The sequence below is a fragment of the Loxodonta africana genome, chromosome 26 (assembly GCF_030014295.1).
Source record: "Loxodonta africana isolate mLoxAfr1 chromosome 26, mLoxAfr1.hap2, whole genome shotgun sequence".
Lineage (NCBI taxonomy): Eukaryota > Metazoa > Chordata > Mammalia > Proboscidea > Elephantidae > Loxodonta > Loxodonta africana.
In genome coordinates, this window is record NC_087367.1 from 45,983,904 (window position 1) to 46,008,697 (window position 24,794).

Consider the following 24,794-nt stretch of genomic DNA (forward strand, 5'->3'; position numbering starts at 1 on the left):
TATTTAAAACTTCAATATAGAAACTGCCTAGAATTATACATTTTTTTATGGTGGCATAATGGATATTTTGGAGGGAGGTTACTTGTAGGCATTCATACTTTTTAAGCACTTCATTTGCTGGGAGCTTCGTTTGAAAAATACACATGCTGTTTCCTAATTGTTACAGCCTGAGGCTGCTGCTCGGCCTCCCTATCACTAAAGTTATACTTGGTTCCGAGATTAAAATTTTGATGGCAGTTTGAGTGAGGGGCTTTTGGAGCTTATTTCTTTTGATGGCTTGAATTGCTTTGGGTTTGATTGTGTGTGCGTGTGTATGTGTGTTTATTTAATGTGTGATGTTTCTGAGAAATTATAAAGTTTATTTTATCCTTGTAACAATTTAGTGATTTTTCTGCAGTGGTCATCAACTTCTGTAAAGAATTAGTAAATATCACAAAATGTAATTTTTTAAGAGTGGTACTCTTTTTTCGACTTACTGAAACTTTCTTTTTTTGTAGCTTGGATGCAGAATTGTTGGTCCTCAAGTAGTCATGTACTGCATGCACCACCAGCGATACGTCCCGAGAGCCGAACATCCAGTTTATAATATGGTGATGTCTGATGTAACTGTGTCTTGTACAAGCCTCGAGAAAGATAAAAGGGTAGGTAGTGGGGAGGAATATCATGATAAATATACATATATTTTCACAGTTAATTTTTTTACTGTGTCGGAGATACCTTGAAAGACCTTGTACTTCGTGTTCATGCCCTATAACAAAGCTGATATACAGCAACGTATATCGGATTTTTAAAAATAAATGGAATACAACAAAAGTAGTCTTACTGAAAACGAAGGCTAATTGAACATTTTTTTGTGTTGATTAAAAGGAAACTTATTTTTTCCCCTACACAGCCAGTGAGCTTATTTTTAGATCACTTACATTTTTGCACCATAGATGTTGTTGTTAGGTGTCATTGAGTTGGTTCCGACTCATAGCGACCCTGTATACCACAGAACGAAACACTGCCTGGTCACGCGTCATTCTTACGCCCATTGTTGTAGCCACTGTGTCAATTCATCCTGTTGAGGGTCTTCTTCTTTTCCATTGACCCTGTACTTTACCAAGCGTGGTGTCCATCTCTAGGGACTGATCCCTCCTGATAATATGTCCAAAGTATGTAAAACACAATCTCACCATCCTTGCTTCTAAGGAGCTTTGTGGCTGTACTTCTTTTAAGACAGATTTGTTCTTTCTTTTGGCAGTCCATGGTATGTGTATTCCGTATTCTTCGCCAACACCACAATTCAAAGGTGTCAGTTCTTCTTTGGTCTTCCTTTTTCAGTGTTCAGCGTTCACACACATACGATGCAATTGAAAATACCATGGCTTGGGTCAGGCGTACCTTAGTCTTCAAGGTGAAGTCTTTGCTTTTCAACACTTTAAAGAGGTCCTTTGCAACAGGTTTGCCCAATGCAACACATCTTTTGATTTCTTGACTGCTGCTACCGTGGGTATTGATTGTAGATTTAAGTAAAATAAAATCCTTGACAATTTCAACCTTTACTCCATTTATCACAATGTGGCTTATTAGCCCAGTTGTGAGGATTTTTGTTTTCTTTATGTTGGGGTGCAATCCGTCCTGAGGGTTGTGGTCTTTGATCGTCGTCAATAAGTGCTTCAAGACCTCTTCACTTTCAGCAAGCAAGACTGTGTCATCTGCATAACACAGGTTGTTAATGAGTCTTCCTACAATCCTGATGCCTCGTTCTTCTTCATATAGTCCAGCTTCTCAGATTACTTGCTCAGCATACAGATTGAGGAAGTGTGGAGAAAGGATACAACCCTGACGTAACGTTCCCTGACTTTAAACCACTCAGCATCCCCTCATTCTGTCTGAACAACTGCCTCTTGATCTATGTACAGGTTCCTCATGAGCACAGTTAAGTATTCTGGAATTCCCATTCTTCTTAATGTTATCCATAATTTATTATGATCCACACAGTCGAATGCCTTTGCATAGTCGATAAAACACAGATAAACATCCTTATGGTATTCTCTGCTCTCAAACAGGACCCATCTGACATCAGCAGTGATATCCCTGGTTCCATGCCCTCTTCTAAATCCAGGCTGAATTTCTGGCAGTTCCCTGTCGATACACCGCTGCTTTTGAATGATCTTTAGCAAAATTTTGCTTGCATATGATATTAATGATATCGTTCAATAATTTCCACGTTTGGTTGGATCACCTTTCTTGGGAACAGGCATAAATATGGATCTCTTTCAGTCGGTTGGCCAAGTAGCTGTCTTCCAAATTTCTGGACGGGTGAGCATTTCCAGTGCTGCTTCTGTTTGTTGAAACATCTCAATTGATATTTCATCAATTCCTGGACCCTTATATTTCACCAATGCCTTCGTTCCTGATCACATGCTGCCTCTTGAAATGGTTGAACATGAACGAATTCTTTTTGGTATAATGACTCTGTGTATTCCTTCCATCTTCTTTTGATGTTTGCTGCGTCGTTTAATATTTTTCCCATAGATTCCTTCACTGTTGCAACTCGAGGCTTGAATTTTTTCTTTAGTTCTTTCAGCTTGAGAAACAGAGTGTGTTCTTCCCTTTTGGTTTTCCATCTCCATCTCCTTGCATGTGTCATTATAATTGTCTTCTGGAGCCGCCCTTTGAAACCTTCTGTTCAGTTCTTTTACTTTATCATTTCTTCCTTTTGCTTTAGCTGCTCAGTGTTCAAGTTTCAGAGTCTCCTCTGACATCCATCTTGGTCTTTTCTTTCTTTCCTATCTTTTTAATAACCTCCTGCTTTCTTCATGTATGATGTCCTTGATGTCAGTCTACAACTCATCTGGTCTTCGGTCATTAGTGTTTATTGCATCAAATCTATTCTTGAGGTGATCTCTAAATTCAGGTGGGATATACTCAAGTTTGTACTTTGGCTCTGACATGCTTGCTCTGATTTTCTTCAGTTTCAACTCGAACTTGCATATGAGCAATTCATGGTCTGTTCCACAGTGAGCCCCTGGCCTCGTTCTGGCTGATGATATTGAGCTTTTCCATCATCTCTTTCCACAGATGTAATCACAGATGTTGATTCCTGTGTGGTCTGTCTGGCGACATCCATGTGTATGGTCACTCTTTATGTTGGTGAAAAAAGGTATTTGCAATGAAGAAGTCGTTGGTCTTGCAAAATTCTATCATTCGATTTCCAGCATTGTTTCTGTCACCAAGGCCATATTTTCCAACTACCGTTCCTTCTTTGTTTCCAACTTTGGCATTCCAGTCACCAGTGATTATCAGTGCATCCTGTTTGCATGTTTGATCAATTTCAGACTGCAGAAGCTGATAAAAGTCTTCAGTTTCTTCATCTTTGGCCTTAGTGGTTGGTACATAAATTTGAATAATAGTCATATTAACTGGTCTTCCTTGTAAGCGTATAGATATTTTCCTATCACTGACCGCGTTGTACTTAAGGATAGATCTTGAAATGTTCTTTTTGACAAGGAATGCAACACCATTCCTCTTCAAATTGTCATTCCCAGCATAGTAGACTATAAAACCAAAAACCCATTGCCATCGAGTCGATTCCAACTCATAGTGACCCTACAGGACAGAGTAGAACTGCCACTATAGAGTTTCCAAGGAGCGCCTGGCGGATTTGAGCTGCCAACCCTTTGACTAGCAGCTGTGGCACTTAACCACTACGCCACCAGGGTTTCCATAGTAGACTATATGATTATCTAATTCAAAATGGCCAATACCACTCCATTTCAGCTCACTGATGCCTAGGATATTGATATTTATGTGCTCAATTCCATTTTAGATGATTTCCAACTTTCCTAGGTTCATACATTGTACATTCCAGATTCTGATTATTAATGGGTATTTGCAGCTGTTTCTTATCATTTTGGGTTGTACCACATAAGCAAATGAAGGTCCTGAAAGCTTTACTTCATCTGCGTCATTAAGGTCGACTCTACTGTGAGAAGACAGCTCTTCCCCAGTCATTTCCTGACTGCCTTCCAACCTGGGGGCCTCATCTTGTGGCACTACATCAGACAGTGTTCCACTACTATTCATAAGGTTTTCACTGGCTAATTCTTTTCAGAAGTAGATTGCTGGGTCCTTCTTCCTAGTCTTAGTCTGGAAGCTCAGCTGAGACCTGTCCTCCACGGGTGACCCTGCAGGTGTCTGAATACTGGTGGCATAAACTTCCAGCATCACGAGAACACTCAGGCCCCCACAGTAGACAAACTGATATGCATGTGGGGGCACCATAGATGGATAACCTTAAAAAAAAAAAAAAAAAAAGGATCCTAACTGGGCCTTGTAAATAAACAATGTGCTCTTTGTTGTGGGAAACAAAGATTCTAAGAGACGCATATAAATATGTCATACATTTTTAAATACGTACATATAAAAATACAGTATTTTAGAAGCAACATGGTTTAATAAATTTATGGAGTTGAAAGGGATAAACGTAATTATTCTTAATTTACAATTCGTATCCAAAATATAATTTGTTTAAATATTTAACTTTATAATGGTGAGAAGCATTTGTGTATTTAAGCTAACAACAAAAGGTATCTATGGGATATTGTATAAAAAAGGTATTTTGGCTTCAGTATTAATATTTTCTTTTGGGGCTACAGGAAGAAGTTCATAAATATGTACAAATGATGGGTGGACGAGTGTATAAAGACCTTCATGTATCAGTGACTCACCTTATTGCAGGAGAAGTTGGTAGCAAAAAATATTTAGTCGCTGCAAACCTAAAGAAACCTATTTTGCTTCCTTCTTGGATAAAAACACTTTGGGAGAAGTCACAAGAGAAGTAAGAAAGACATTTAGATACTTTCTAGATTTGAAAAAATGATGCATTGAGTCATTTTAGCATACTCTGGGTTTTCATATGGGAAGCTTAATGGTAAGTTGTTTCCAGTAGAGCAACTGTTTCTGAAATACTTGAGAAGATCAATGCGACGCGATGCTGCAGCTCTTTTCTATTTTGCATTATCCTTCGACACTGTGCCTGTGTGTTAAGATGGAAAGTGAATTAACCATTTTCGCAGTCGTATTCCCTCCCAAAGGGGGCATTTATAAGGTTGAACATAAACATGTAAGCCATGAACTGAGAAGTGATTATTCAGTAAATGTTGCATCCGTTTTATGTACGTGGCGGGAGCTAGGCGTTAGATATATACAGTACCTGGTGAGCAAAACAGGATAGCATTCCTGCCCTTGTAGAGCTTAGAGCCTTTTTCAAAGGACAGAGTTAAGTTCTCCTAAAATTAAATTATCAGCCCAAAGCCCAGATACCACAGTTTGAATTATTTAGGCTTTTTTCTTTGTTTACTTTTAACACCATCCAGTACATCCCAAGCATGTCTCCATGTTGGCACCTTTATTCCCAGCCTGACTACCTCATTAGCACATCTGCATAGCATGGCAACAGGATGATAATGGTATTTCTGTTGTATTCTGCCAAAAATCGTTGTTTATTATTTATATCGTATAATGGAATTCTAAAAAGTCCGTTTTTCTTGGAGGAAACCAAAATACCTCTGTGTTTCTAAGTAGAGATTCAGACTTAGAACTTTGGAACCTGTACCACTTTGACTGTTGTGGACTTTCGAGTTTTATTTGAGAGACTGTGTTTGAAACTTTTTACTAGTGACGTGGTATTTGGCTAGGTGAGCAATTAGTTTAAATCTGCATGTGTTTGTCAGCTCTCCTTAAGTAGAGAAAAATGATTATGAACCCTAAAAAATGAGGAGAGCAATAGCGATAGTCTATCATGACTTCATTTGTCATTATTCTTATTGTAAATTTAAAACTATCTGGTATATTATGCAATATATTAATGTTTCTTTCTACTATTTGTTTTTTCCAGAAAAATAGATAGATACACCGATATAAACATGGAAGACTTCAAGTGTCCTGTATTTCTTGGCTGTATAATCTGTGTGACTGGTTTGTGTAGCTTAGACAGGAAGGCAGTTCAGCAACTCACAGTTAAGCATGGAGGTCAATATATGGGACAACTAAAAATGAATGAATGTACACACCTCATTGTGCAAGAACCAAGAGGTAAAGCTGTGTTTCCTAAATGGACAAATGCAAAATTTTCTGTAGCATTTATCATTTAGAAATCTTTACAGAACACCTTTGCTTCTGCCATGTTAATAATCTAGTTTGATATTTTTTCCCCTTAAAATCTTGCAAAGATAATTGGGTTCACAATCTCTAGAAAAGTTATATGACCATCCTAATATTTATCCAGGTCATTGAATAAATATAAAAAAACAAAAACTTTCGTGGGGTTTTGTCTAAGTTTATTGTCCAATCTTTTAATTAAAAAAAAATTCCCAGAGTTACCAGATACTTAGGAAAAAGGAATTTTGGGTGAATCACCAGAAAGCTAAATAGATGTGGCTAAGTTTCATTTCTTTCTAATGACAAATTTGAAAGGCTTGATTTAGTTTTTAGTTGAGTGGACTAGCTTGACTGAATAGAAGTTACACCCTGTAGTTAAAAGAAGAAAATTAGCAATAAGAATTCTTATAAATTGCTGTTGATTTTGTTGTTCTTTATCCTTTTTATCTATTCTGAAGAATATTTTTAATAATACTCTTTAAGTATGTATAAGTTAATGCTTTTATTGTCTTTTTTATATCTGTACTACATTTTACTAAGCTACCTTCGTAAGTGATAAAATTAGAGGAAAATGTAAAGTTACTGATAAGTCAGAACTTTGGGCGTGGCAACTGCACTAGGATGATTGTGACTGGAGCTGATACTGCCAGTACTGTTTGGAACGTAACTTATCTCTTGGCTCTCAGGAAGTGAAAAACAAAAAACAAAAAAGCTTTCAGGTTACTGCTTGCTACATATTGACCGCAATTTTCCTCTGATACTGTTTTCAAAATACATTGTGTTAAAGTTCTTCAAGGTGATAAAAATGTACATATTCTTGATATAATTTATCTATTTGCCTATCTATCCTGGACTTCAGTTGGAATCCTGTTGACAATGGAGTAGTCTATTCAAAGCTAGCATTTTTTATAGTGCATGTATTTACAATTTTCACAGTTACATACATTCTTATTAAAACCATGTCTTAACTGTGTGCTACCCCATTTTACAGATTAAGAAACTGTGGTTTAAAGAACTTAAGTGATGGAGTGTATACTCAAACCAAGTCCAATATTATTTCAGTTACCCCACAGTTGCTTCTGTGTCCCTATGCTATTTGTGTAAAAAATAAACTCTGTCAGACGGCACGCATGTTTACACAAGATACAGAAAATATAGTTGGGTAATAGTAACCTAAAATACCCCTTTTTAATACATGATGTGTAACGTACTCATGAAAATTAGTAGTAATTACTGAGAGCTTTAATTTTCTTTCAGGTGAATTTTTTTTAATACCATATCATAATATCAGTATTTCTTCAAAGACAGATTCTAATGGTCTGCATGTTTCTGTGTGTATTTCTCTGACGCTCTTTTTCTCTTTAATGACTCTGATAGGTCAGAAATACGAATGTGCCAAGAGGTGGAATGTTCACTGTGTGACCACGCAGTGGTTTTTTGACAGTGTTGAGAAAGGCTTTTGTCAGGATGAGTCTATATACAAGACAGAGCCTAACAAACCAGAAACAAAGACTGTGCCTGAGACTTCGACTCCTACTGGCCAGGTCAACGCACTCGATAGTAAGTCTCATTTGGGATTAAAGTAAATAATCATTTTTAAGACAATCCGTTTTCTGTATAAGAATTGATTTGTAAGGAGTTTGACCTGTTTTTGCTGTGAGTCCATGCATAATTGAATAATAAAATAGCTAGATTATAGTAAAAAAAGTAACCCTGACTATGCCTGGTTTTTCTTTTTAGAATGGATTACTTCCTTTCACACTCTGATGTAATGTAATAGATAGTCAAAGAAATTAAGAATATTAATGGATAGAGACTTAAAATAATTTTTAAAAACTTTAATGTACAGAACAAATTTTCTGTGTTTGTTTTCTTCACTTGTTATAGACCGTCTGTATTTGTATTAAATTTCTAATAGTCTCTCTAACAGTCTCTCTCTTGTAGACGCCATGCTGCGTAAGTTGGCAGGTTGGTAACACGTAAACTTTTTTCAAATGTAAGCTTCCTGGGTTTTAAAGCCAGTGACTTCAGCTTATTGTGGAGAACAAGGCATTATTAAGAAAGGGTATTAAATATGTTTTCATTTAAAAGAGATATGAACCTTAATTTTTTAGTTCCATTTTCCCTTTTCATACTCTGCTACCAAGATTTCAATAAAAACATTCGAATCTTTGGAAATTGTTCATTTTGTTCGAAAGAAAATTTAATCATCGGAAAATACTCAGTGACAATGATTTTATCTCCATAAATTTATATATCTTTTTTTATTATGTAGGTCGTACTCTTTCAGACGTCAGCCACATTTCTAACATCAATGCAAGTTGCATAAATGAGTCCATATGTAGTTCAGGCCTTAATAGCAAACTGGAGCCTAAGCTGGAAAATCTAGAAAACCTGGATATCAGCGCATTTCAAGCACCTGAAGATTTATTAGATGGCTGCCGTGTATGTACCATCTATATTGTGTAGTAAATACAGTAAGTGATGATGTTGTTTTTGTTAGGTGCCATTGAGTTGGTACCAACTCATAGCAACCCTGTGTACAAGAAAACAAAACAGTGCACATTCCCGTACCATCCTCAGAGTCGTTAATGCTTGAGCCCATCGTTGCAGCCACTGTGTCAATCCATCTCATTGAGGGTCTTCCTCTTTTTCGCTGACCCTCTGCTTTCCCAGGCATGATGTCCTTTTCCAGGGGATGGTCCCTCCGGATAACATGTCCAAAGTATGTGAGACAAAGTCTCACCATCCTTGCTTCTAATGAGCGTTCTGGCTGTAGTTCTTCCAAGACAGATTTGTTTGTTCTTCTGGCAGTCCCTGGTACATCCAATATTCTTCACCAACACCCTAATTCAAAGGCATCAGCTCTTCTTTGTTCATTGTCCAGCTTTCACATGCATATGAGATGATTGAAAGTACCATGGCTTGGGTCAGGCGCATCTTAGTCCTTAAAGTGACGTCTTTGCTTTTTAACACTTTAAAGAGATCTTTTACAGCAGATTTGCCCAGTGCGATTTGTTGTTTGATTTCTTGACTGCTGCTTCCATGGACATTGATTGTGGATCCTAGCAGAATGAAATCCTTGACAACTTCAGTCTTTTCTCTGTTTTTCATGATGGTGCTTATTGGTCCAGTTGTGAGGATTTTTGTTTTCTTTATGTTGAGGTACAGTGCATACCTACAGTTGTAGTATTTGATCTTCACCAGTAAGTGCTTCAAGTGCACTTCAGTTTCAGCAAGCAAGGTTGTGTCGTCTGCATAACGCAGGTTGTTAATGAGTCTTCCTACAATCCTGATGCCTCATTCTTCTTCATATAGTCCAGCTTCTTGGATTATTTGCTTAGCATACAGATGTAATAGGTACAGTAAAAGGATACAACCCAGACACACACCTTTCTTGACTTTAAACCATGCGATGTTCCCTTGTTCTGTTCGAATGACTGCCTCTCTATATAAGTACAGGTTCCTCATAAACACAATTAAGGGTTCTGGAATACCCATTCTTCTCAGTGTTATCCATAATCTGTTATGATCCACACAGTTGAATGCCTTAGCATAGTTAGTAAAACACAGGTAAACATCTTTCTGGTATTCTCTGTTTTCAGCCATGATCCTTCTGACATCAGCAGATATTCCTGGTTCAACGTCCTCTTCTGAATCTGGCTTGAATTTCTGGAAGTTCCCTGTCAATGTGCTGCTACAACTGCTTTTGAATGATCTTAAGCAAAATTTTACTTGTGTGTGTTATTAATGATATTGTTTGATAATTTCTGCATTCTGTTGAATCACCTTTTTTTGAAAGGAGTACAGACATGGATCTCTTCCAGTCAATTGGCCATGTAGCTGTCTTCCAGATTTCTTGGCATAGATGAGTGAACGCTTCTAGCACTGTATCTGTTTGTTGAAACATCTCATTTGGTATTCCGTCAATTCCTGGAGCCTTGTTTTTCACCAGTGCCTTCAGTGCAGCTTGGACCTCCTCTTTTAGTACCATCAGTTGTTGATCGTATGCTGCCTCCTGAAATGGTTTAATACTGACCATTTCTTTTTGGTACAGTAACTCTGTATTCCCCCTTTCTTCTTTTGATGCTTCCTGTGTTGTTTAATATTTTCCCCACAGCATCCGTCAGTATTGCAGCTTGAGGCTTGAATTTTTCTTCAGTTCTTTCAGCTTGCGAAATCCAGAGCATGTTCTTCCCTTTTGGTTTCCCGTCTCAGTCTTTCCACATTTCATTATAATACTTTGTCTTCTCGAGCTGCCCTTTGAAATATTCTGTTCAGCTCCTTTACTTTATCATTTCTTACTTTGACTTTAGCTACTCTGTGTTCAAGAGCAACCCTCAGAGCCTCTTTTGACGTCCATTTTGGGCTTTTCTTTCTTTTTAATGACCTCTTGCTTTCTTCAGGTATGATGTCCTCGGTGTCATCCCACAACTTGTCTGGTCCTCGGTCATTACTGTTCAGCAGGTTGAATCTGTTCTTGAGATCATCTCTAAATTCACATGGCATATACTCAGGGTCGTACTTTGGCCTTCATGGACTTGCACCGATTTTCTTTAGTTTTACCTTGAACTTGTATATGAGCAATTAATGTTCTGTTCCACAGTGAGCCCATGGCCTTATTCTGACTGACGATATTGAGCTGTTTCATCATCTCTTTCCACAGATGTAGTCAGTTTGTTTCCTGTGCATTGTAGTTGCAGTTGATGTTGGTGAGAGAAGGTATTTGCAATGAAGAATCATTGGTCTTGCAAAATTCTATCAAGTGATCTCTGCCATCATTTCTCTCACCAAGGTCATATTTTCCAAGTACCAATCCATGTTTCCAATTTCCACCTTCTGATCGCCAGTAATTATCAGTGCACCTTGATTGCCTGTTTGATCAATTTCAGACTGTAGAGTTTGGAAAAAATCTTAAGTTTCTTCATCTTTGGCCTTAATGGTTGGTGTGCAAATTTGGGTAATAGTCATATTAACTGTTCTTCTTTATAGATGTATGGATGTTATCCTATCACTGACAGCATTGTGCTTCAGGATAGATCTCGAAATATTCTGACAATGAATGCGACGCCATTCCTCTTTGTCATTCTTGGCATAGTAGACCATATTATTGTCTGACTCAAAGTGGCCAATACCAGTCCAGTTCAGCTCACTGATGCCTAGGATATCAATCTTTATGCGTTCCATTTCATTTTTGACAGCTTCCAATTTTCCTAGATTCATACTTTGTACATTCCACATTCTGATTATTAGTGAGTGTTTGCAGCTGTTTCATCTCATTTTGAGCCTCGCCACATCAGCAAATGAAGGTCTCAAAAACTTGACTCCATCCATGTCATTAAGGTCAGCTCTGCTTTGAGGAGGCACCTCTTCCCCAGTCGTGTTGAGTATCTTTCAACCTGTGGGGCACATCTTCTGGCCCTGTATCAGACGGTGTGCTGCTGCCATTCATAAGGTCTTCCCTAGCCAGTTTTTCCAGAAGTAGACACCAGCAGTAGCCTGGAAACTCAGTTGAAACCTGACAATCAAGGGTGACCCTGCTGGTATTTGAAATACCAGTGGCAAAGCTTCTACTACCACAGCAACACACAAGCCACCACACTACAACAAACTAACAGACGTGCAGCAGATAGTAACTGATAACATCCATTAATACTTTATAGCCTGACTTCGAAGACCCTTCATTGTTGGGCTTGCTTCTTATCTGAGTAAACTTAAGCATGTGCACCCACTAGGCCATGTGCATTCTTTGACTGTCAGGGTCTCTTTGCCTGGAATGTTCTTTGATCTGCTGTCCTTCAAAGTTCATTTCAGTTTTCAACTCTTCTTTGAACCCTCCCACCTACATCAGCCTCTCCATTATGTTTTAAGAGCACTTAGTTTCTGAACTACTTACTCGATTTTTATTTCTAATTTTCATTTATTAAGCACTTACAATGTGCTAGATGCTGTGGTAATCATTTCATGTATATTAGATTAATATGTTGTATTTAATCTCATTTAGTTCCCACAAATTAAACTGTATATTATCCTGAGATTGAGACTTAAAGGAGTAAAATTCTTGTTTAGGATCACACAGATATTCCCCCAAAGCCTGTTTTCACTCAGAAGTCTGTGTTCCTAACCATTATGCTCACTGTTTTTTTTTTAACGTCTTTTGGGTTATTTAATTTTTTAACATATTAATGATCTTCTAAGTTTCTTGATGGAAACATCATATGCTATACTTTCTCCGATCTAGAATACCTCTCACATTATATCTACTCCTCACTTACCTGCTGCCCTTACCTGACATTTTATGTTTACAACAATAGTAAAACTGCTATTGGGCTATTTTGCATATTAACAATGTACGTCTGGCAATAACGAATGTCGAGGTGCAAGGCAAGAGTAACGCTGGCTGTGATTAAGATTATGTGTCAGCTTGGCTGGGCCATGATTCTCAGTGGTTTGGCAGTTACATAATGATGTAGTCATCCATCGTTTTGTGATCTGATGTTGTCATCCTCCATTTTCACATAACACCAATTTTCACATAATGACCTGCTCTTTGGAACCTAGCCACGTTGATAAGTGAGGAGTGGATGTACTTCATATAATCTTGTTTGTAAAGTGAATAGGTTATGCATCAGTTCTCACAGGGTAGCTACTATTTTACCCCATTTTATCATTGAGAAAGGAAATTGGGCAAATGACTTTACCTTTCTATACTTTGAAAACTTACCAGCTTATTATCAGAACAGAAAATGTCTTGCTTAATTTTTTTTTGCTGGGCTATACTAATGCTAGAAACCCTGGTGGTAGCTACAGCTGCTAACCAAAAGGTAGGCAGTTGAATCCACGAGGAGCTCCTTGGAAACTCTATGGGGCAGTTCTCCTCTGTCCTGTAGGATCTCTATGAGTCAGAATCGACTCGACAGCAAAGGTTAAGATTATTATACTAACTCTGGATATGACTTTTAATTCTTTTTCTTTTATATAAAGTGTGTGATTCTTCTGTTAAAATATATTCTAGCGATGGAGATGATTTAATTTGGGATATAAAAAAAATTATAGATACAGTTAGGAATAACTTTCTTATTTTTATGAAATATTTTTAAAGACACGTGATGTAAAACAGGTGAAAATTTTTCTTATATTGCTTAAATTTGTTTAAATGTGTATATATCTTGAGAGTAAACAATAAAATTATTTATCCTCAAAGCATTGTGCTTTAGCTCTTTGGCTTAAATTTTCTTGTTTAATCAACTTTGTTGTGAAAAAGATATTTCAGTTTATAAGAAAATAGTTTTAAGTAACTTGCTCTCTCTCAGATGGTTAACCATTGGCAGCTGAGCCAGGGTTTAAACTCAGGTTTTCTGAATTCAATTAATTACAGTTTATTTTTCTAACTAATATTTACAAGTAGTAACTGTCACAATTCAAGAAGCAGCCTTCATTTTAAGACCCTCAACAAGATGGATTGACACAGGGGCTACAACAGGGGGTTCAGAAATAGCAACAATTGTGAGAATGGCACAGGCAGGCAGTGTTTCATTCTCTTGTACGTGGGATCACTATGAGTCAGGATCAACTCAATGGCACCTAACAACAATCAACAATATTCAAAAAGTACTGGATCCTGGCTTCTATTGTATTTAAAGCCACAAAATACTTACCAGGTATTTACTGTGAAAGATAATGTGTTGTGGGTTTGCAAAAAATGATTAAAAATCACAGTTTCGGAATATGCTTTTCACTTCTTAATGTATCTCAAAATATAAAGAACAGTTGTCTAACATGCAGTCGATTTACGTGCATGTTTTTAATCAATGTGTGACTACTGAGAGAAATAAAGCATCTTAAATATTATTAATCTTTCAAAGTAAATGTTTTCTTTCTTTGCAGATATATCTTTGCGGTTTTAGTGGCAGAAAGCTAGATAAACTGAGAAGGCTCATTAACAATGGAGGTGGAGTTCGTTTTAATCAGCTCAACGAAGACGTAACTCACGTTATTGTGGGAGATTATGACGAGGAACTGCAGCAGTTTTGGAATAAATCAGCCCACAGGTTTTGTCGGTTTTTCTAATTCAACGCAATTTCTACTGTATAATGATTTTTTCTTAAAATTGCATGTTCATGCGATTCTGGAAACTGCATGGCAAGTGGAGTGATGGTCTTTATAGCTTAAACTAATACATAGCTATGTACTATTTTTGTAGGCCTCATGTAGTGGGAGCAAAGTGGTTGCTAGAGTGTTTTAGTAAAGGCTGTATGCTTCCTGAAGAGCCATATATCCATGCTAACTACCGGCCAGTAGAAATGCCAGTTTCAGATCAGCCTGAAAGTAAAGCAACCGTTTTAAAAAGGAATAGCAACAGCTTTTCTAAGCAAGACTTTACACTGAATGAAAACCACGAGCAAGCTGATGAGGATCTGCTCTCCCAGTACATAAACAACAACTCAGCAGTAGGTGAGGAGTAAGTCCCTGCTGTTTGCAGTTACAGAGAAATATTTTAGTAGCCACGTGTGTACGTAGATGATTTCTGCCAGGTTTTCTATATTTGAAGTTACTCTACCCTTTTATTCCCTTAAAAGTTTGTTTTTAACTTTTTTCTAAGCTGGCAAGACTCTGAACCCTCTAACCCCCCTCCTCTCTCCGACCAGGCAGCTCCCCTTTGATCTCTGTTTTGTATCCAGGCATTGCTTACTGTATGTTTGAGTTTGGAATGACACGGACATTTGGTTATTTTGTGTTTGTTTTTATTTCGTTAATCTCTTATCTTTATTATTGTTTTCTCTTTTTTCCTCTAATTTTTAAGTTGCATTAGTCTATTATTCTGTAGTCTTTCTCCTTATCTAGGTGTTTATGTCTCTAGCTGCGCCTGAAAGTACTCATTTGGTTGCATTTCACAGGACCTGTAACAGTTTTGTAATTGTTTAGTCCTAAGTATTTTCTGATTTTATTATCTCTTTTTTGATCTGTGAGATATTTAGGTGGTGGCTTTCATAATACTCTTATGCACCTGAGAAAAATTTTTTCACTGATTGTTTGGAGGACCCTGTGTGTATATATAGGGTTGCTATGAGTTGGAATCAATTCAACAGTAATGGGGTTTTTTTGAATATATGTATATGAACTCACGTTTTGTCTGCTTGATCTATGGGTTAATGACATGTCCTAAATTCCTCCACTGTGTCAGTTTCTTCCTATAAAACAAAAACCAAACCAAAACCAGTACCATCGAGTCAATTCTGACTCATAGTGACCCTATAGGACAGAGTAGAACTGCCCCATAGAGTTTCCAAGGAGCGCCTGGCAGATTCGAAATGTCAACCCCTTGGTTAGCAGCCGGAGCACTTAACTAGTACGCCACCAGGGTTTCCATAGTTCTACCAAATTTGGTTTTGTATGTATATTGAAGCTTTATTATATGGTGATGCTCATTTTCTAACGAGGTTTTCACTTCAAATCTTTTTTGTGTAACATTAATATAACTGTCCCTACTTCATTTGGGTTAATATTTATGCTGGTATATCTCTTTTCCCAACATTTTGCCTTGTGGATGGATTGAGTCTTCCTCCCCCCACTCGCAACTCCATATCTTTCCCTCTACTGGTTTCTAAGTTACATGTGATATTTATATTTCTGGAGACTACCCTTGGAGTTTTAATGTACATCATAACTTAACAAAATCTAAAGTTAATATTTTTATTTTCCTCTTGAACAACACAAAAACCTTAGAACACTTCATCTTCAATGATCACCATTAACTACCACCCCTATTTACACACACTAACATGCTCAGCTTATATGATTTTTGTCATCTAGTATCTCTTTGTCTTTTTTAATCTTGTGTTTAGGTGTTAATATGGTTGTTTGAGGTCCCTGAGTGGCGCAGTTTGCACCCCAGCTAATCTTAACGGTTGATGTTTTGAACCTACCCAGCAGTGCTGTGGAAGAAAGGCCTGGAGATCTGAGTCCATGAAGATTGTTGTCGTTGTGTGCCATTGAGTTGATTCTGACTCCTAGTGAACCCATGTGGCAGAGTAGAACTGCCCCATAGGGTTTCCTAGGCTCTAATCTTTACAAGAGCAGATTGCCAGGTCTTTTCTCCCATAGAGCTACTGGCTGGGCTTCAATCACCAACCTTTCAGGTAGCAGCCAAGCACATAGTCATTCTACCAACAGGGCTTTTTCCCATAAAAATGACACCTCAGAAGACCCTGCGGAACAGTTCTACTCTGTAACACTTGGGGCCACTATGAGTCGGGATCAACTCGACAGTAACGGGTTTGGTTTTTTTAGCTTATTCCTGTTTTATATGATCAATATAAACCATCAAAGCATTTTTTCTTCTGTGTTTAAACTTTATTTCTAGAGTTCTTATAATAGCAGTCTCATATAGTATTTGTCCTTTTGCAACTAATTTCATTCAGCATAATGCCTTCCAGATTCCTCCATGTTATGAGATGTTTCACAGATTCATCATTGTTCTTAATTGTTGCGTGGTATTTCATTGTGTGAATCATGTTGGTTGCTTCCATCTTTTTACTATTGTAAACAGTGCTGCAGTGAACATGGGTGTGCATATATCTGTTTGTGTGACATCTTATTTCTCTAGGATGTATTCCAAGGAGTAGAATTGCTGGATTGTATGATATAGTTCTATTTCTAGCTTTTTAAGGAAGTGCCAAATCGATTTCTGAAGTGGTTGTACCATTTTATATTCCCACCAGCCGTGTATAAGTGTTTCAATCTCTCCACAACTTCTCCTACATTTATTATTTTGTGTTTTTTAAATTAATGCCAGCCTTGTTGGAGTGAGATAGTATCTCATTGTAGTTTTAATTTGCATTTCTCTAATGGCTAATGATTGTGAGCATTTCCTTATGTATTTGTTACCTGCCTGAATGTCTTCTTTAGTGAAATGCCTGTTCATATCCTTTGCCCATTTTTTAATTGGGTTATTTGTCTTTTTGGTGTTGAGTTTTTGCAGTATCATGTAGATTTTAGTGATCAGATGCTGATTGGAATTGTCATAGCTAAAAGCATTTTTCCAGTCTGTAGGTAATCTTTTTACTCTTTTGGTGAAGTCTTTGGATGAGCGTTGGTATTTGAATTTTAGGAGCTCCCAGTTATCTAGTTTCTCTTCTGGTGTTTGTGCATTGTTAGTATTGTTTGCACACTGCTTATGCCGTGTATTAGGGGTCCTAGCATTGTCCCTATTTTTTCTTCCATGATCTTGATCATTTTAGATTTTATGTTGAGGTCTTTGATCCATTTTGAGTTAGTTTTTGTTCATGGTGTGAGGTATGGGTCTTGTTTCATTTTTTTGCAGATGGATATTCAGTTATGCCAGCACCTTTTGTTAAAGAGACTGTCTTTTCTCCATTTAACTGACTTTGGGCCTTTGTCAAATATCCACTTCTCGTATGTGGGTGGATTTATGTCTGGATTCTCAATTCTGTCCCATTGGTCTGTGTGTCTGTTGTACCAGTACCAGGCTGTTTGACTACTGTGGTGGTGTAATATGTTCTAAAATCAGGTATTATGAGGCCTTCCACTTTATTCTTCTTTTTCAGTCATGCTTTGCTTATCTGGGGCCTCCTTCCCTTCCCATATGAAGTTGGTGATTTGTTTCTCCATCTCTTTCAAAAATGTCATTGGTATTTGGATTGGGATGCCATTATATCTGTAGATCGCTTTGGGTAGAATAGACATTTTTACAAAGTTGAGTCTTTTATCCACAAGCAGAGTATGTTTTTCTACTTACATAGGTGTCTTTTGGTTTCTTGCAGTAGTGTCTTGCATTTTTCCTTGTATAGGTCTTTTATGTCTCTGGTTATATTTATTCGCAAGTATTTTATCTTCTTGGTGGCTGTTGTAAATGATATTGATTTGGTGATTTCCTCTTTGTTGGCGTAGAGGAATCCAACTGATTTATATATGCTCATCTTGTATCCTGATACCCTGGTAAACTCCTCTATTAGTTTTAGTAGTTTTCTTGAGGATTCGTTAGGGTTTTCTGTGTAGAAGATCATGTCATCTGCAAATAGAAATACTTTTATTTCTTCTTTGCCACTTTGGTTGCCCTTTATTTCTTTATCTAGCCTAATTGCCCTGGCTGGGACCTCCACCACAATGTTGAATAAGAGTGGTGATAAAGGGCATCTTTGTCTGGTTCCCGTTGTCAAGGGGAATGCTTTCAGGCTCTCTCCATTTAGGATGATGTTGGCTGTTGGCTTTGCATAAATGCCCTTTATTAGGTTGAGGAATTTTCCTTCTATTCTTATTTTGCTGAGAGTTTTTATCATGACTGGGTGTTGGACTTTGTCAAATGACTTTTCTTCCTCCATTGATAAAGATATGTGGTTCTTGTCTTTTATTTATGTGATGCATTGCATTAATTGTTTTTCTAATGTTGAACCATTCTTGCATACCTGGTATGAATCCCTCTTGGTCCTGGTGAATTATTTTTTTAATATGTTGTTGAATTCTGTTGGCTAGAATTTTGTTGAGGATTTTTGCATCTAAGTTTATGAGGGATATTGGTCTGTAGTTTTTTTGTGGTGTTTTTACCTGGTTTTGGTATGGGGTATATGCTGGCTTTATAGAATGAGTTTGGGAGTATTCCATCCTTTTCTATGTTCTGAAATACCTTTAGTAGTAGTGGTGTTAACTGTTCTCTGAAACTTTGGTAGAATTCTCCACTGAAGCCATTAGGGCCAGGGCTTTTTTTTTTTGTTGGGGTTTTTTTAAATTACCTTTTCAATCTCTTCTTTTGTTATGGGTTTATTGATTTGTTTTACCTCTGTTTGTGTTAGTTCAGGTGGGTAGTGTGTTTCTAGAAATTTGTCCATTTCCTTTAGGTTTTCAAATTTGTTAGAGTACAGTTTTTCATAGTATTCTGTTACGATTCTTTTAATTTCAGTTGGGTCTGTTGTGATACCACCCAACTCATTTCTTATTCGGGTTCTTTACTTCGTCTCCTGTTTTTCTTTTGTCAGTCTTGCCAGTGGTTTATTGATTTTGTTAATCTTTTCAAAGAATCAGATTTTGATCTTGTTAACTCCTGCAATCATTTTTCTGTTCTCTATTTCATTTAATTCTGCTCTAATTTTTATTATTTGCTTTCTTCTGGTCCCTGAGGGTTTCTTTTGTTGCTCTCTTTCTCTTTGTTCAAGTTGTAGGATAATTCTTTGATTTTGGCCCTTTCTTCTTTTTGTATGTGTGCATTTATTGCTATAAATTGACCTCTGAGCACTTCTTCAGCTGTGTCCAAAAGGTTCCGATAGGAAGTGTTTTCACTGTCATTGGATTCTATGAATTTCTTTATTCCATCCTTAATGTTTTCTATAACCCAGTCTTTTTTGAGCAGGGTATTGTTCAGTTTCCATGTGTTTGATTTCTTTTCCCTGTTTTTTCTGTTATTGATTTCTAGTTTTATGGCTTTATAATCAGAGAAGATACTTTGTAATATTTCGATGTTTTGGATTTTGTTGAGGCTTGCCTTATGACCTAATATGTGGTCTATTTTAGAGAATGTTCCATGTGGGTTGGAAAAGAAAGTATGCTTGCCTGCTTTTGGGTGGAGTGTTCTGTATATGTCCATGATGTCAGGTTGGTTGATTGTGGCATTTAGATCTTCTGTGTCTTTATTGACCTTCTTTCTGATGTCCTGTCCTTCACCAAAAGTGGTATGTTGAAGTCTCCTATTATTGTGCAGCTGTCTGTCTTACTTTTTAGTGCAGTTCAGTTCAGTTTGTTTTATGTATCCTGAAGCCCTGTCATTGGGTGCATAAATATTTAATATGGTAATATCTTCCTGGTGTATTGTCCCTTTAATCATTATATAGTGCCCTTCCTTAGCTTTTGTGGTGGGTTTAACTTTAAAGTCTGTTTTTTCAGAAATTAGTATTGCCCCTCCTGCTCTTTTTTGATTGTTGTTTGCTTGATATACTTTTTTCCATCCTTTGAGTTTTAGTTTGTTTGTGTCTTTAAGTCTAAGGTGTCTCTCTTGTAGGCAGCGTATAGACAGATTGTGTTTTTTTGTCCATTCTGCCACTCTCTGTCTATTGGTGCATTTAGTCCATTTACACTCAGCGTGATTACGGATAGGTATGAATTTGGTGCTGTCATTTTGATGTCTTTTTTTGTGTGTTGTCAACAGTTTCTTTTTTTCACTAATTTTTGTGCTGAGTAGTTTTTCTTTATAAATTGTGTTTTCCTCTTTTTTATTTTTGTTGATTTGGTTTTTGCTGAGTCTCTATTGTATTTTATTTTGATGTGTTGGACTGTTAGTCTTGTTTGTGGTTTCCTTATTATTTATACCTGTTTTCTACATTTAAACCAAACTTTTATCTCCCTATATCTCCTTGTCTTCCTTTACACATGAAAGATCTATGACTACATTATTAAAAAAAATTATTTATTATTTAGTCCCTCTTTATTGATTTATTGTTGTCATCTTTTACATAATGACATCACTGTTTCCCTGTTTTGAGGGTTTTTTTTTTTAATATTGATTTATTTTTGTGATTTCCCTATCAGCGCTGATAGCTGGTTTCTCTGTCATGTATTCTAGTTTTAGGTTGTTATCTGATATTATTGATTTTCTAACCAGAGAACTCCCTTTAGTATTTCTTGTAGTTCTGGTTTGGTTTTTGCAAATTCTCTAAAATTCTGTTTATCTGGAAATGTCCTAATTTCACCTTCTTATTTGAGAGACAGTTTTTCTGTATATATGATTCTTGGCTGGCAATTTTTTTCCTTCAAGGTTTTATGTGTGTGTGTGTGTATAAATATGTGTGTATATATATATATATGTATATATGTGTGTGTGTGTATATATATATATATATATATATATATATATATATATGTAATCCCATTGCCTTCTTGCCTGCATGGTTTCAGCTGAGTAGTCTGAGCTTATTCTTATTGATTCTCCTTTTGTAGGTGACTTTTCTTTTATCCCTAGTCGCTCTTAAAATCTTCTCTTTATCTTTCTTTTAGGCAAATTTGCTTATAATATGTCTTGGTGACTTTCTTTTGGGATCTACCTTGTGTGAGGTTCGATGAGCATCTTGCATAGATATCTTCTCATCTTTCACAATATCAGGGAAGTTTTCTGCCAACAAGTATTCAACAATTCTCTCTGTATTTTCTGTTTTCCCTCCCTGTTCTTTTACTCCAATCACTCGTAAGTTTTTTCTCTTGGTAGAGTCCCACATGATTCTTAAGATTTCTTCATTTTTTAAAATTCTTTTATCTGATTTTCTTCAGATGTATTGTTGCCAAGTGTTTTATCTTCAGTCTCACTAATTCTGTCTTCCATTTCCTCAGTTCTCTTCTTCTGACTTTTTATTGAGTTGTCTAATTCTGAAATTTTATTGTTAATCTTCTGAATTTCTGATTGCTGTCTCTCAGGATTCTTGCAGCCTATTAAATTTTTCACTATGCTCCTGAATAACCCTCTTAATTTTCTCAGCTGCTTTATCTGTGTGTTTCTTGGCTTGTTCTGCATTTTGCCTGATCTCTTGAAGAGTTCTGTATATTAATCTTTTGTATTCTACATCTGGTAATTCTAGGAATACCTCTTCATCTGGAAGATTCCTTGAATCTTTGTTTTGGGAGTTTGTTGAAGCGATCTTGATCTGCTTCTTTATATGATTTGATATTGACTGTTGTCTCCAAGCCATCTATAAGTTATTGTATTAATTTATTTTATGTTTACTTACTGTGTCCTAGCTTCTTGCTTTGTTTTGTTTTGATATACCCAAATAGGCTACTCGAGTGAGCTAACTTGATTATTGGAGCCTTTGAAGCACTAATGTTCTGTCACCAGATGGCTAGAGCTGTTACCAGGCATATGAGCTTAGGAGTTCATTCACTATTCTTGTGCAGATTCAGCTCAGGTGTCCAGGTAGTCTGTCACCAAGTGTGTGGTGCAGGCTCTCACCTACAGTCTTGGAGGAGCAGTGGTGATGAGTGTATGCACAGGTTTCTGGTTGCAGCAGGGAGTCACAGTCTGAGCAAGGCAGGGGGCTGACAACTTTCCACTGAGTGTATGTGAGGAAGGCATGTCACTGTTCTCTAGAGCTCACAGGTGGGTGGGATCTGTAGCCATACCGTATGCACCTGGTGCCTTTAACTGTAATGACTGGGAGGCACCACTTAACTTTGGTCCCCTGTCACAGGTGGCTAGGAGGTGTGGGTGGAGTCAGCAGTCCTCAGGCCCTTAATGTGGGTAGGTGAGGACCCTGTTTAACAGAGTGGTATCAAACATCCAAAACTCACCTCTCCACTGCACAGCTGATTCAGCTAACGTCAGACCTCAGGCACATATACCCTTGCAAGGTAACAGCAAGACCCTAGCTGCTGAAATGGATCCACATGGGTCCATGCAGGGGTGAAAGGCATTCAAAGTCTGTGGACCGCTTGTGCTTGAACAGGAGCTGCTTCTGCCCTAAGTTCACAGTTTAGGGGAGCTGGCAGATTATTTTTCTCCCATTTGTTAATTTGTTCCCTTCTCCAAGGCCAGGAGAATGGCTTAGGGAATACAGCAGGACCTATCTCAGGCCCTGGGAAATGAACTGTCACTGAAGCCGGCTCGAGGCAGAGGGAGGAGGGATCAGATACATGGGAGAGAATTTTTTCAAAAGGGGAGCTATTAGATCCACATTGTAAATTAGACAAAATCATTTACATTGTGCCAAGAGAGCTGTTTTTCCCTGATTCCGGAGGCGTGCATAGATCCTATGCCGCTGGCTCGGGCCCACTGCAGTCACACCTGGGGATCGGGGCTGCGCCACTTGGCTTACCTTCTTTCGCTGAAATAACTGCATCCTGAATGCTACTGCCAGCCCTGCCACAGTCATGCCAGGGAATCAGGGCTGAGGGGCACTGGTTCCCGCCGTGTCAGGTCCAGCAATTCCTCACTGTTTCTGCACCGTTTTTCTCTCCCCCTGCCACTCAGTCCGATTTCTTAACTTTGTTTTTGATGTTCAAGGTTCTAGCTTGTCATACATACAATCGATTCACTTGTTTTCTGAGCTGTTTGTTGTACGAGGGACCACTGGAAGCGTCTGACCACTCTGCCATCGTGGGCCTGCCTCCTCCTGCATTCTTTATATTCTCCAGCTCCCATTAATTCTGTGTCTAGGTCACTTAAGCTCTCATTATTTTTAATCTTTCTATGATTTATTCTTGTAATTTCTTTAGATTTTTCTTCAGGATTATTAATTCTTTAGCTGTTGCCTAATCTGTATAACTCATCCATTAAAAATTCCATTTTAATTATTTTTTCAGTTCTTAAAAGTTCTAGTACTTTAAATTGTGTTAGTCTGTATTTATGTTTTTTGTTCTGTATTTCTCAAAACATTAAAACCTATTGCAACATCTAGATGAGAGGCTAGTTCTGTTGATTCTTGTTCATAGTGGCTGGTTTCTTCATGTTTTTTGTGATTTTTATTGTGAGCTTATATTTATTAGTACTCTGGGAATTCTGAGAAACTTGGGCTGAGAATTTGTTTTTCCAGAGAAGGTTCGTGTTTAGGCCTGCCAGATTCCTAGGAGTTTACCAACTTTGGATACCTATGAGTTAGTTTATTGACCAGCCTTTTTTTTGGACACTAAAGCTAGGGTAAATTTGTACCCTAACATACTTGAGGACTAGTCCTAGGGTGACAAATTCTCATCACCCTTTGCAGGGTAACTTTTGTTGTTGTTGTAGGGTTGGTTTTAGTCTATCCTAAAGCTATTTCCTTTCAGGGGTCCTGGATAGGTTTACTCAGGGAGTACTCTGCTCCAGCCCTAATTTGTGTGAGGCCAGAGGCCTGACTTCTGTCTTTCCATGTGATTCCCTTAAATCCTGAGGGTCTGTGTTACGACAAGTAGGCTTTAGCAACCACTTAATGCTCTGGAGTCATACATACTACTACTCCAGTTTTAGCCTTTGAGGATTTTCCTTGCTTTCTTACAAACTCAACTATGCAGTATAAGGATGCTGTTGCTGTTATTCTATATCCTCAGCTGTTTCATAGTGAGAGGGTTTCAAATGTCTAGTGTACTATATTTCTAGAAAAGGAATTGCCAGCATTCCTTCTTATTCATACTGTTTGTGTTGTACTACAGAATTGTCTTTTGTCAAACCATTTGCTTATGCTTTAGCATTGTATCCTGTCAGGAAATCATCCTAATCTTCTAAGAAGGTCTGGTGTAAGGAAACCCAAACTTTACTACTGTAAGCTGTTGTATGCAGTATTCTCAGCAGGGGTACTTGGTGGAGTTTAATTAGTTTCTCAAACCTTCTCTTCTAAGGCAGCTAGAGGTCAGTTGACTTTGTAAAGATTCCAGACCAAACCAAACCCACTGTCGTCAAGTCAGTTACATTACAGAACTGCTGCGTGGGGTTTCCAAAGCTGTAAATCCTTCCAGAAGCAGACTGCCATATCTTTCTCCTGCAGAGTGGCTGGTGGGTTCTAACTGCCGAGCTCTCAGTTAGCAGCCGAATTTTCTAACCACTGTGCAACCAGGGCCCCTCTCGTAAAGGTTACCAAAAATGAAACCAAATCTTTTGCCATAGAGTCAATTCTGACTTACAGCGACCCTATGGGACAGAATGGAACTGCCCCGTAGGGTTTCCAAGGCTGTAAATCTCT

The 24,794-nt window shown here is 37.6% G+C and overlaps 1 protein-coding gene across 7 annotated transcripts in view; it reads left to right on the forward strand.

Annotated features, from left to right (window-relative positions):
* Positions 1–24,794, forward strand: part of TOPBP1 (DNA topoisomerase II binding protein 1) — an 82,148-nt gene that overhangs the window by 5,003 nt on the left and 52,351 nt on the right. For 6 of the 7 annotated variants that reach the window (XM_003419992.4, XM_023538838.2, XM_064277298.1 and 3 more), the window contains 7 exons: positions 498–641; positions 4,644–4,825; positions 5,885–6,081; positions 7,525–7,707; positions 8,423–8,592; positions 14,035–14,198; positions 14,351–14,601. In XM_003419992.4, coding sequence (XP_003420040.2) covers positions 498–641; positions 4,644–4,825; positions 5,885–6,081; positions 7,525–7,707; positions 8,423–8,592; positions 14,035–14,198; positions 14,351–14,601 — 1,291 coding nt within the window. Of the gene's footprint in view, positions 1–497; positions 642–3,092; positions 3,149–4,643; positions 4,826–5,884; positions 6,082–7,524; positions 7,708–8,422; positions 8,593–14,034; positions 14,199–14,350; positions 14,602–24,794 lie in introns of those variants that run through there. The other variant, XM_064277297.1, reaches the window with a different exon arrangement.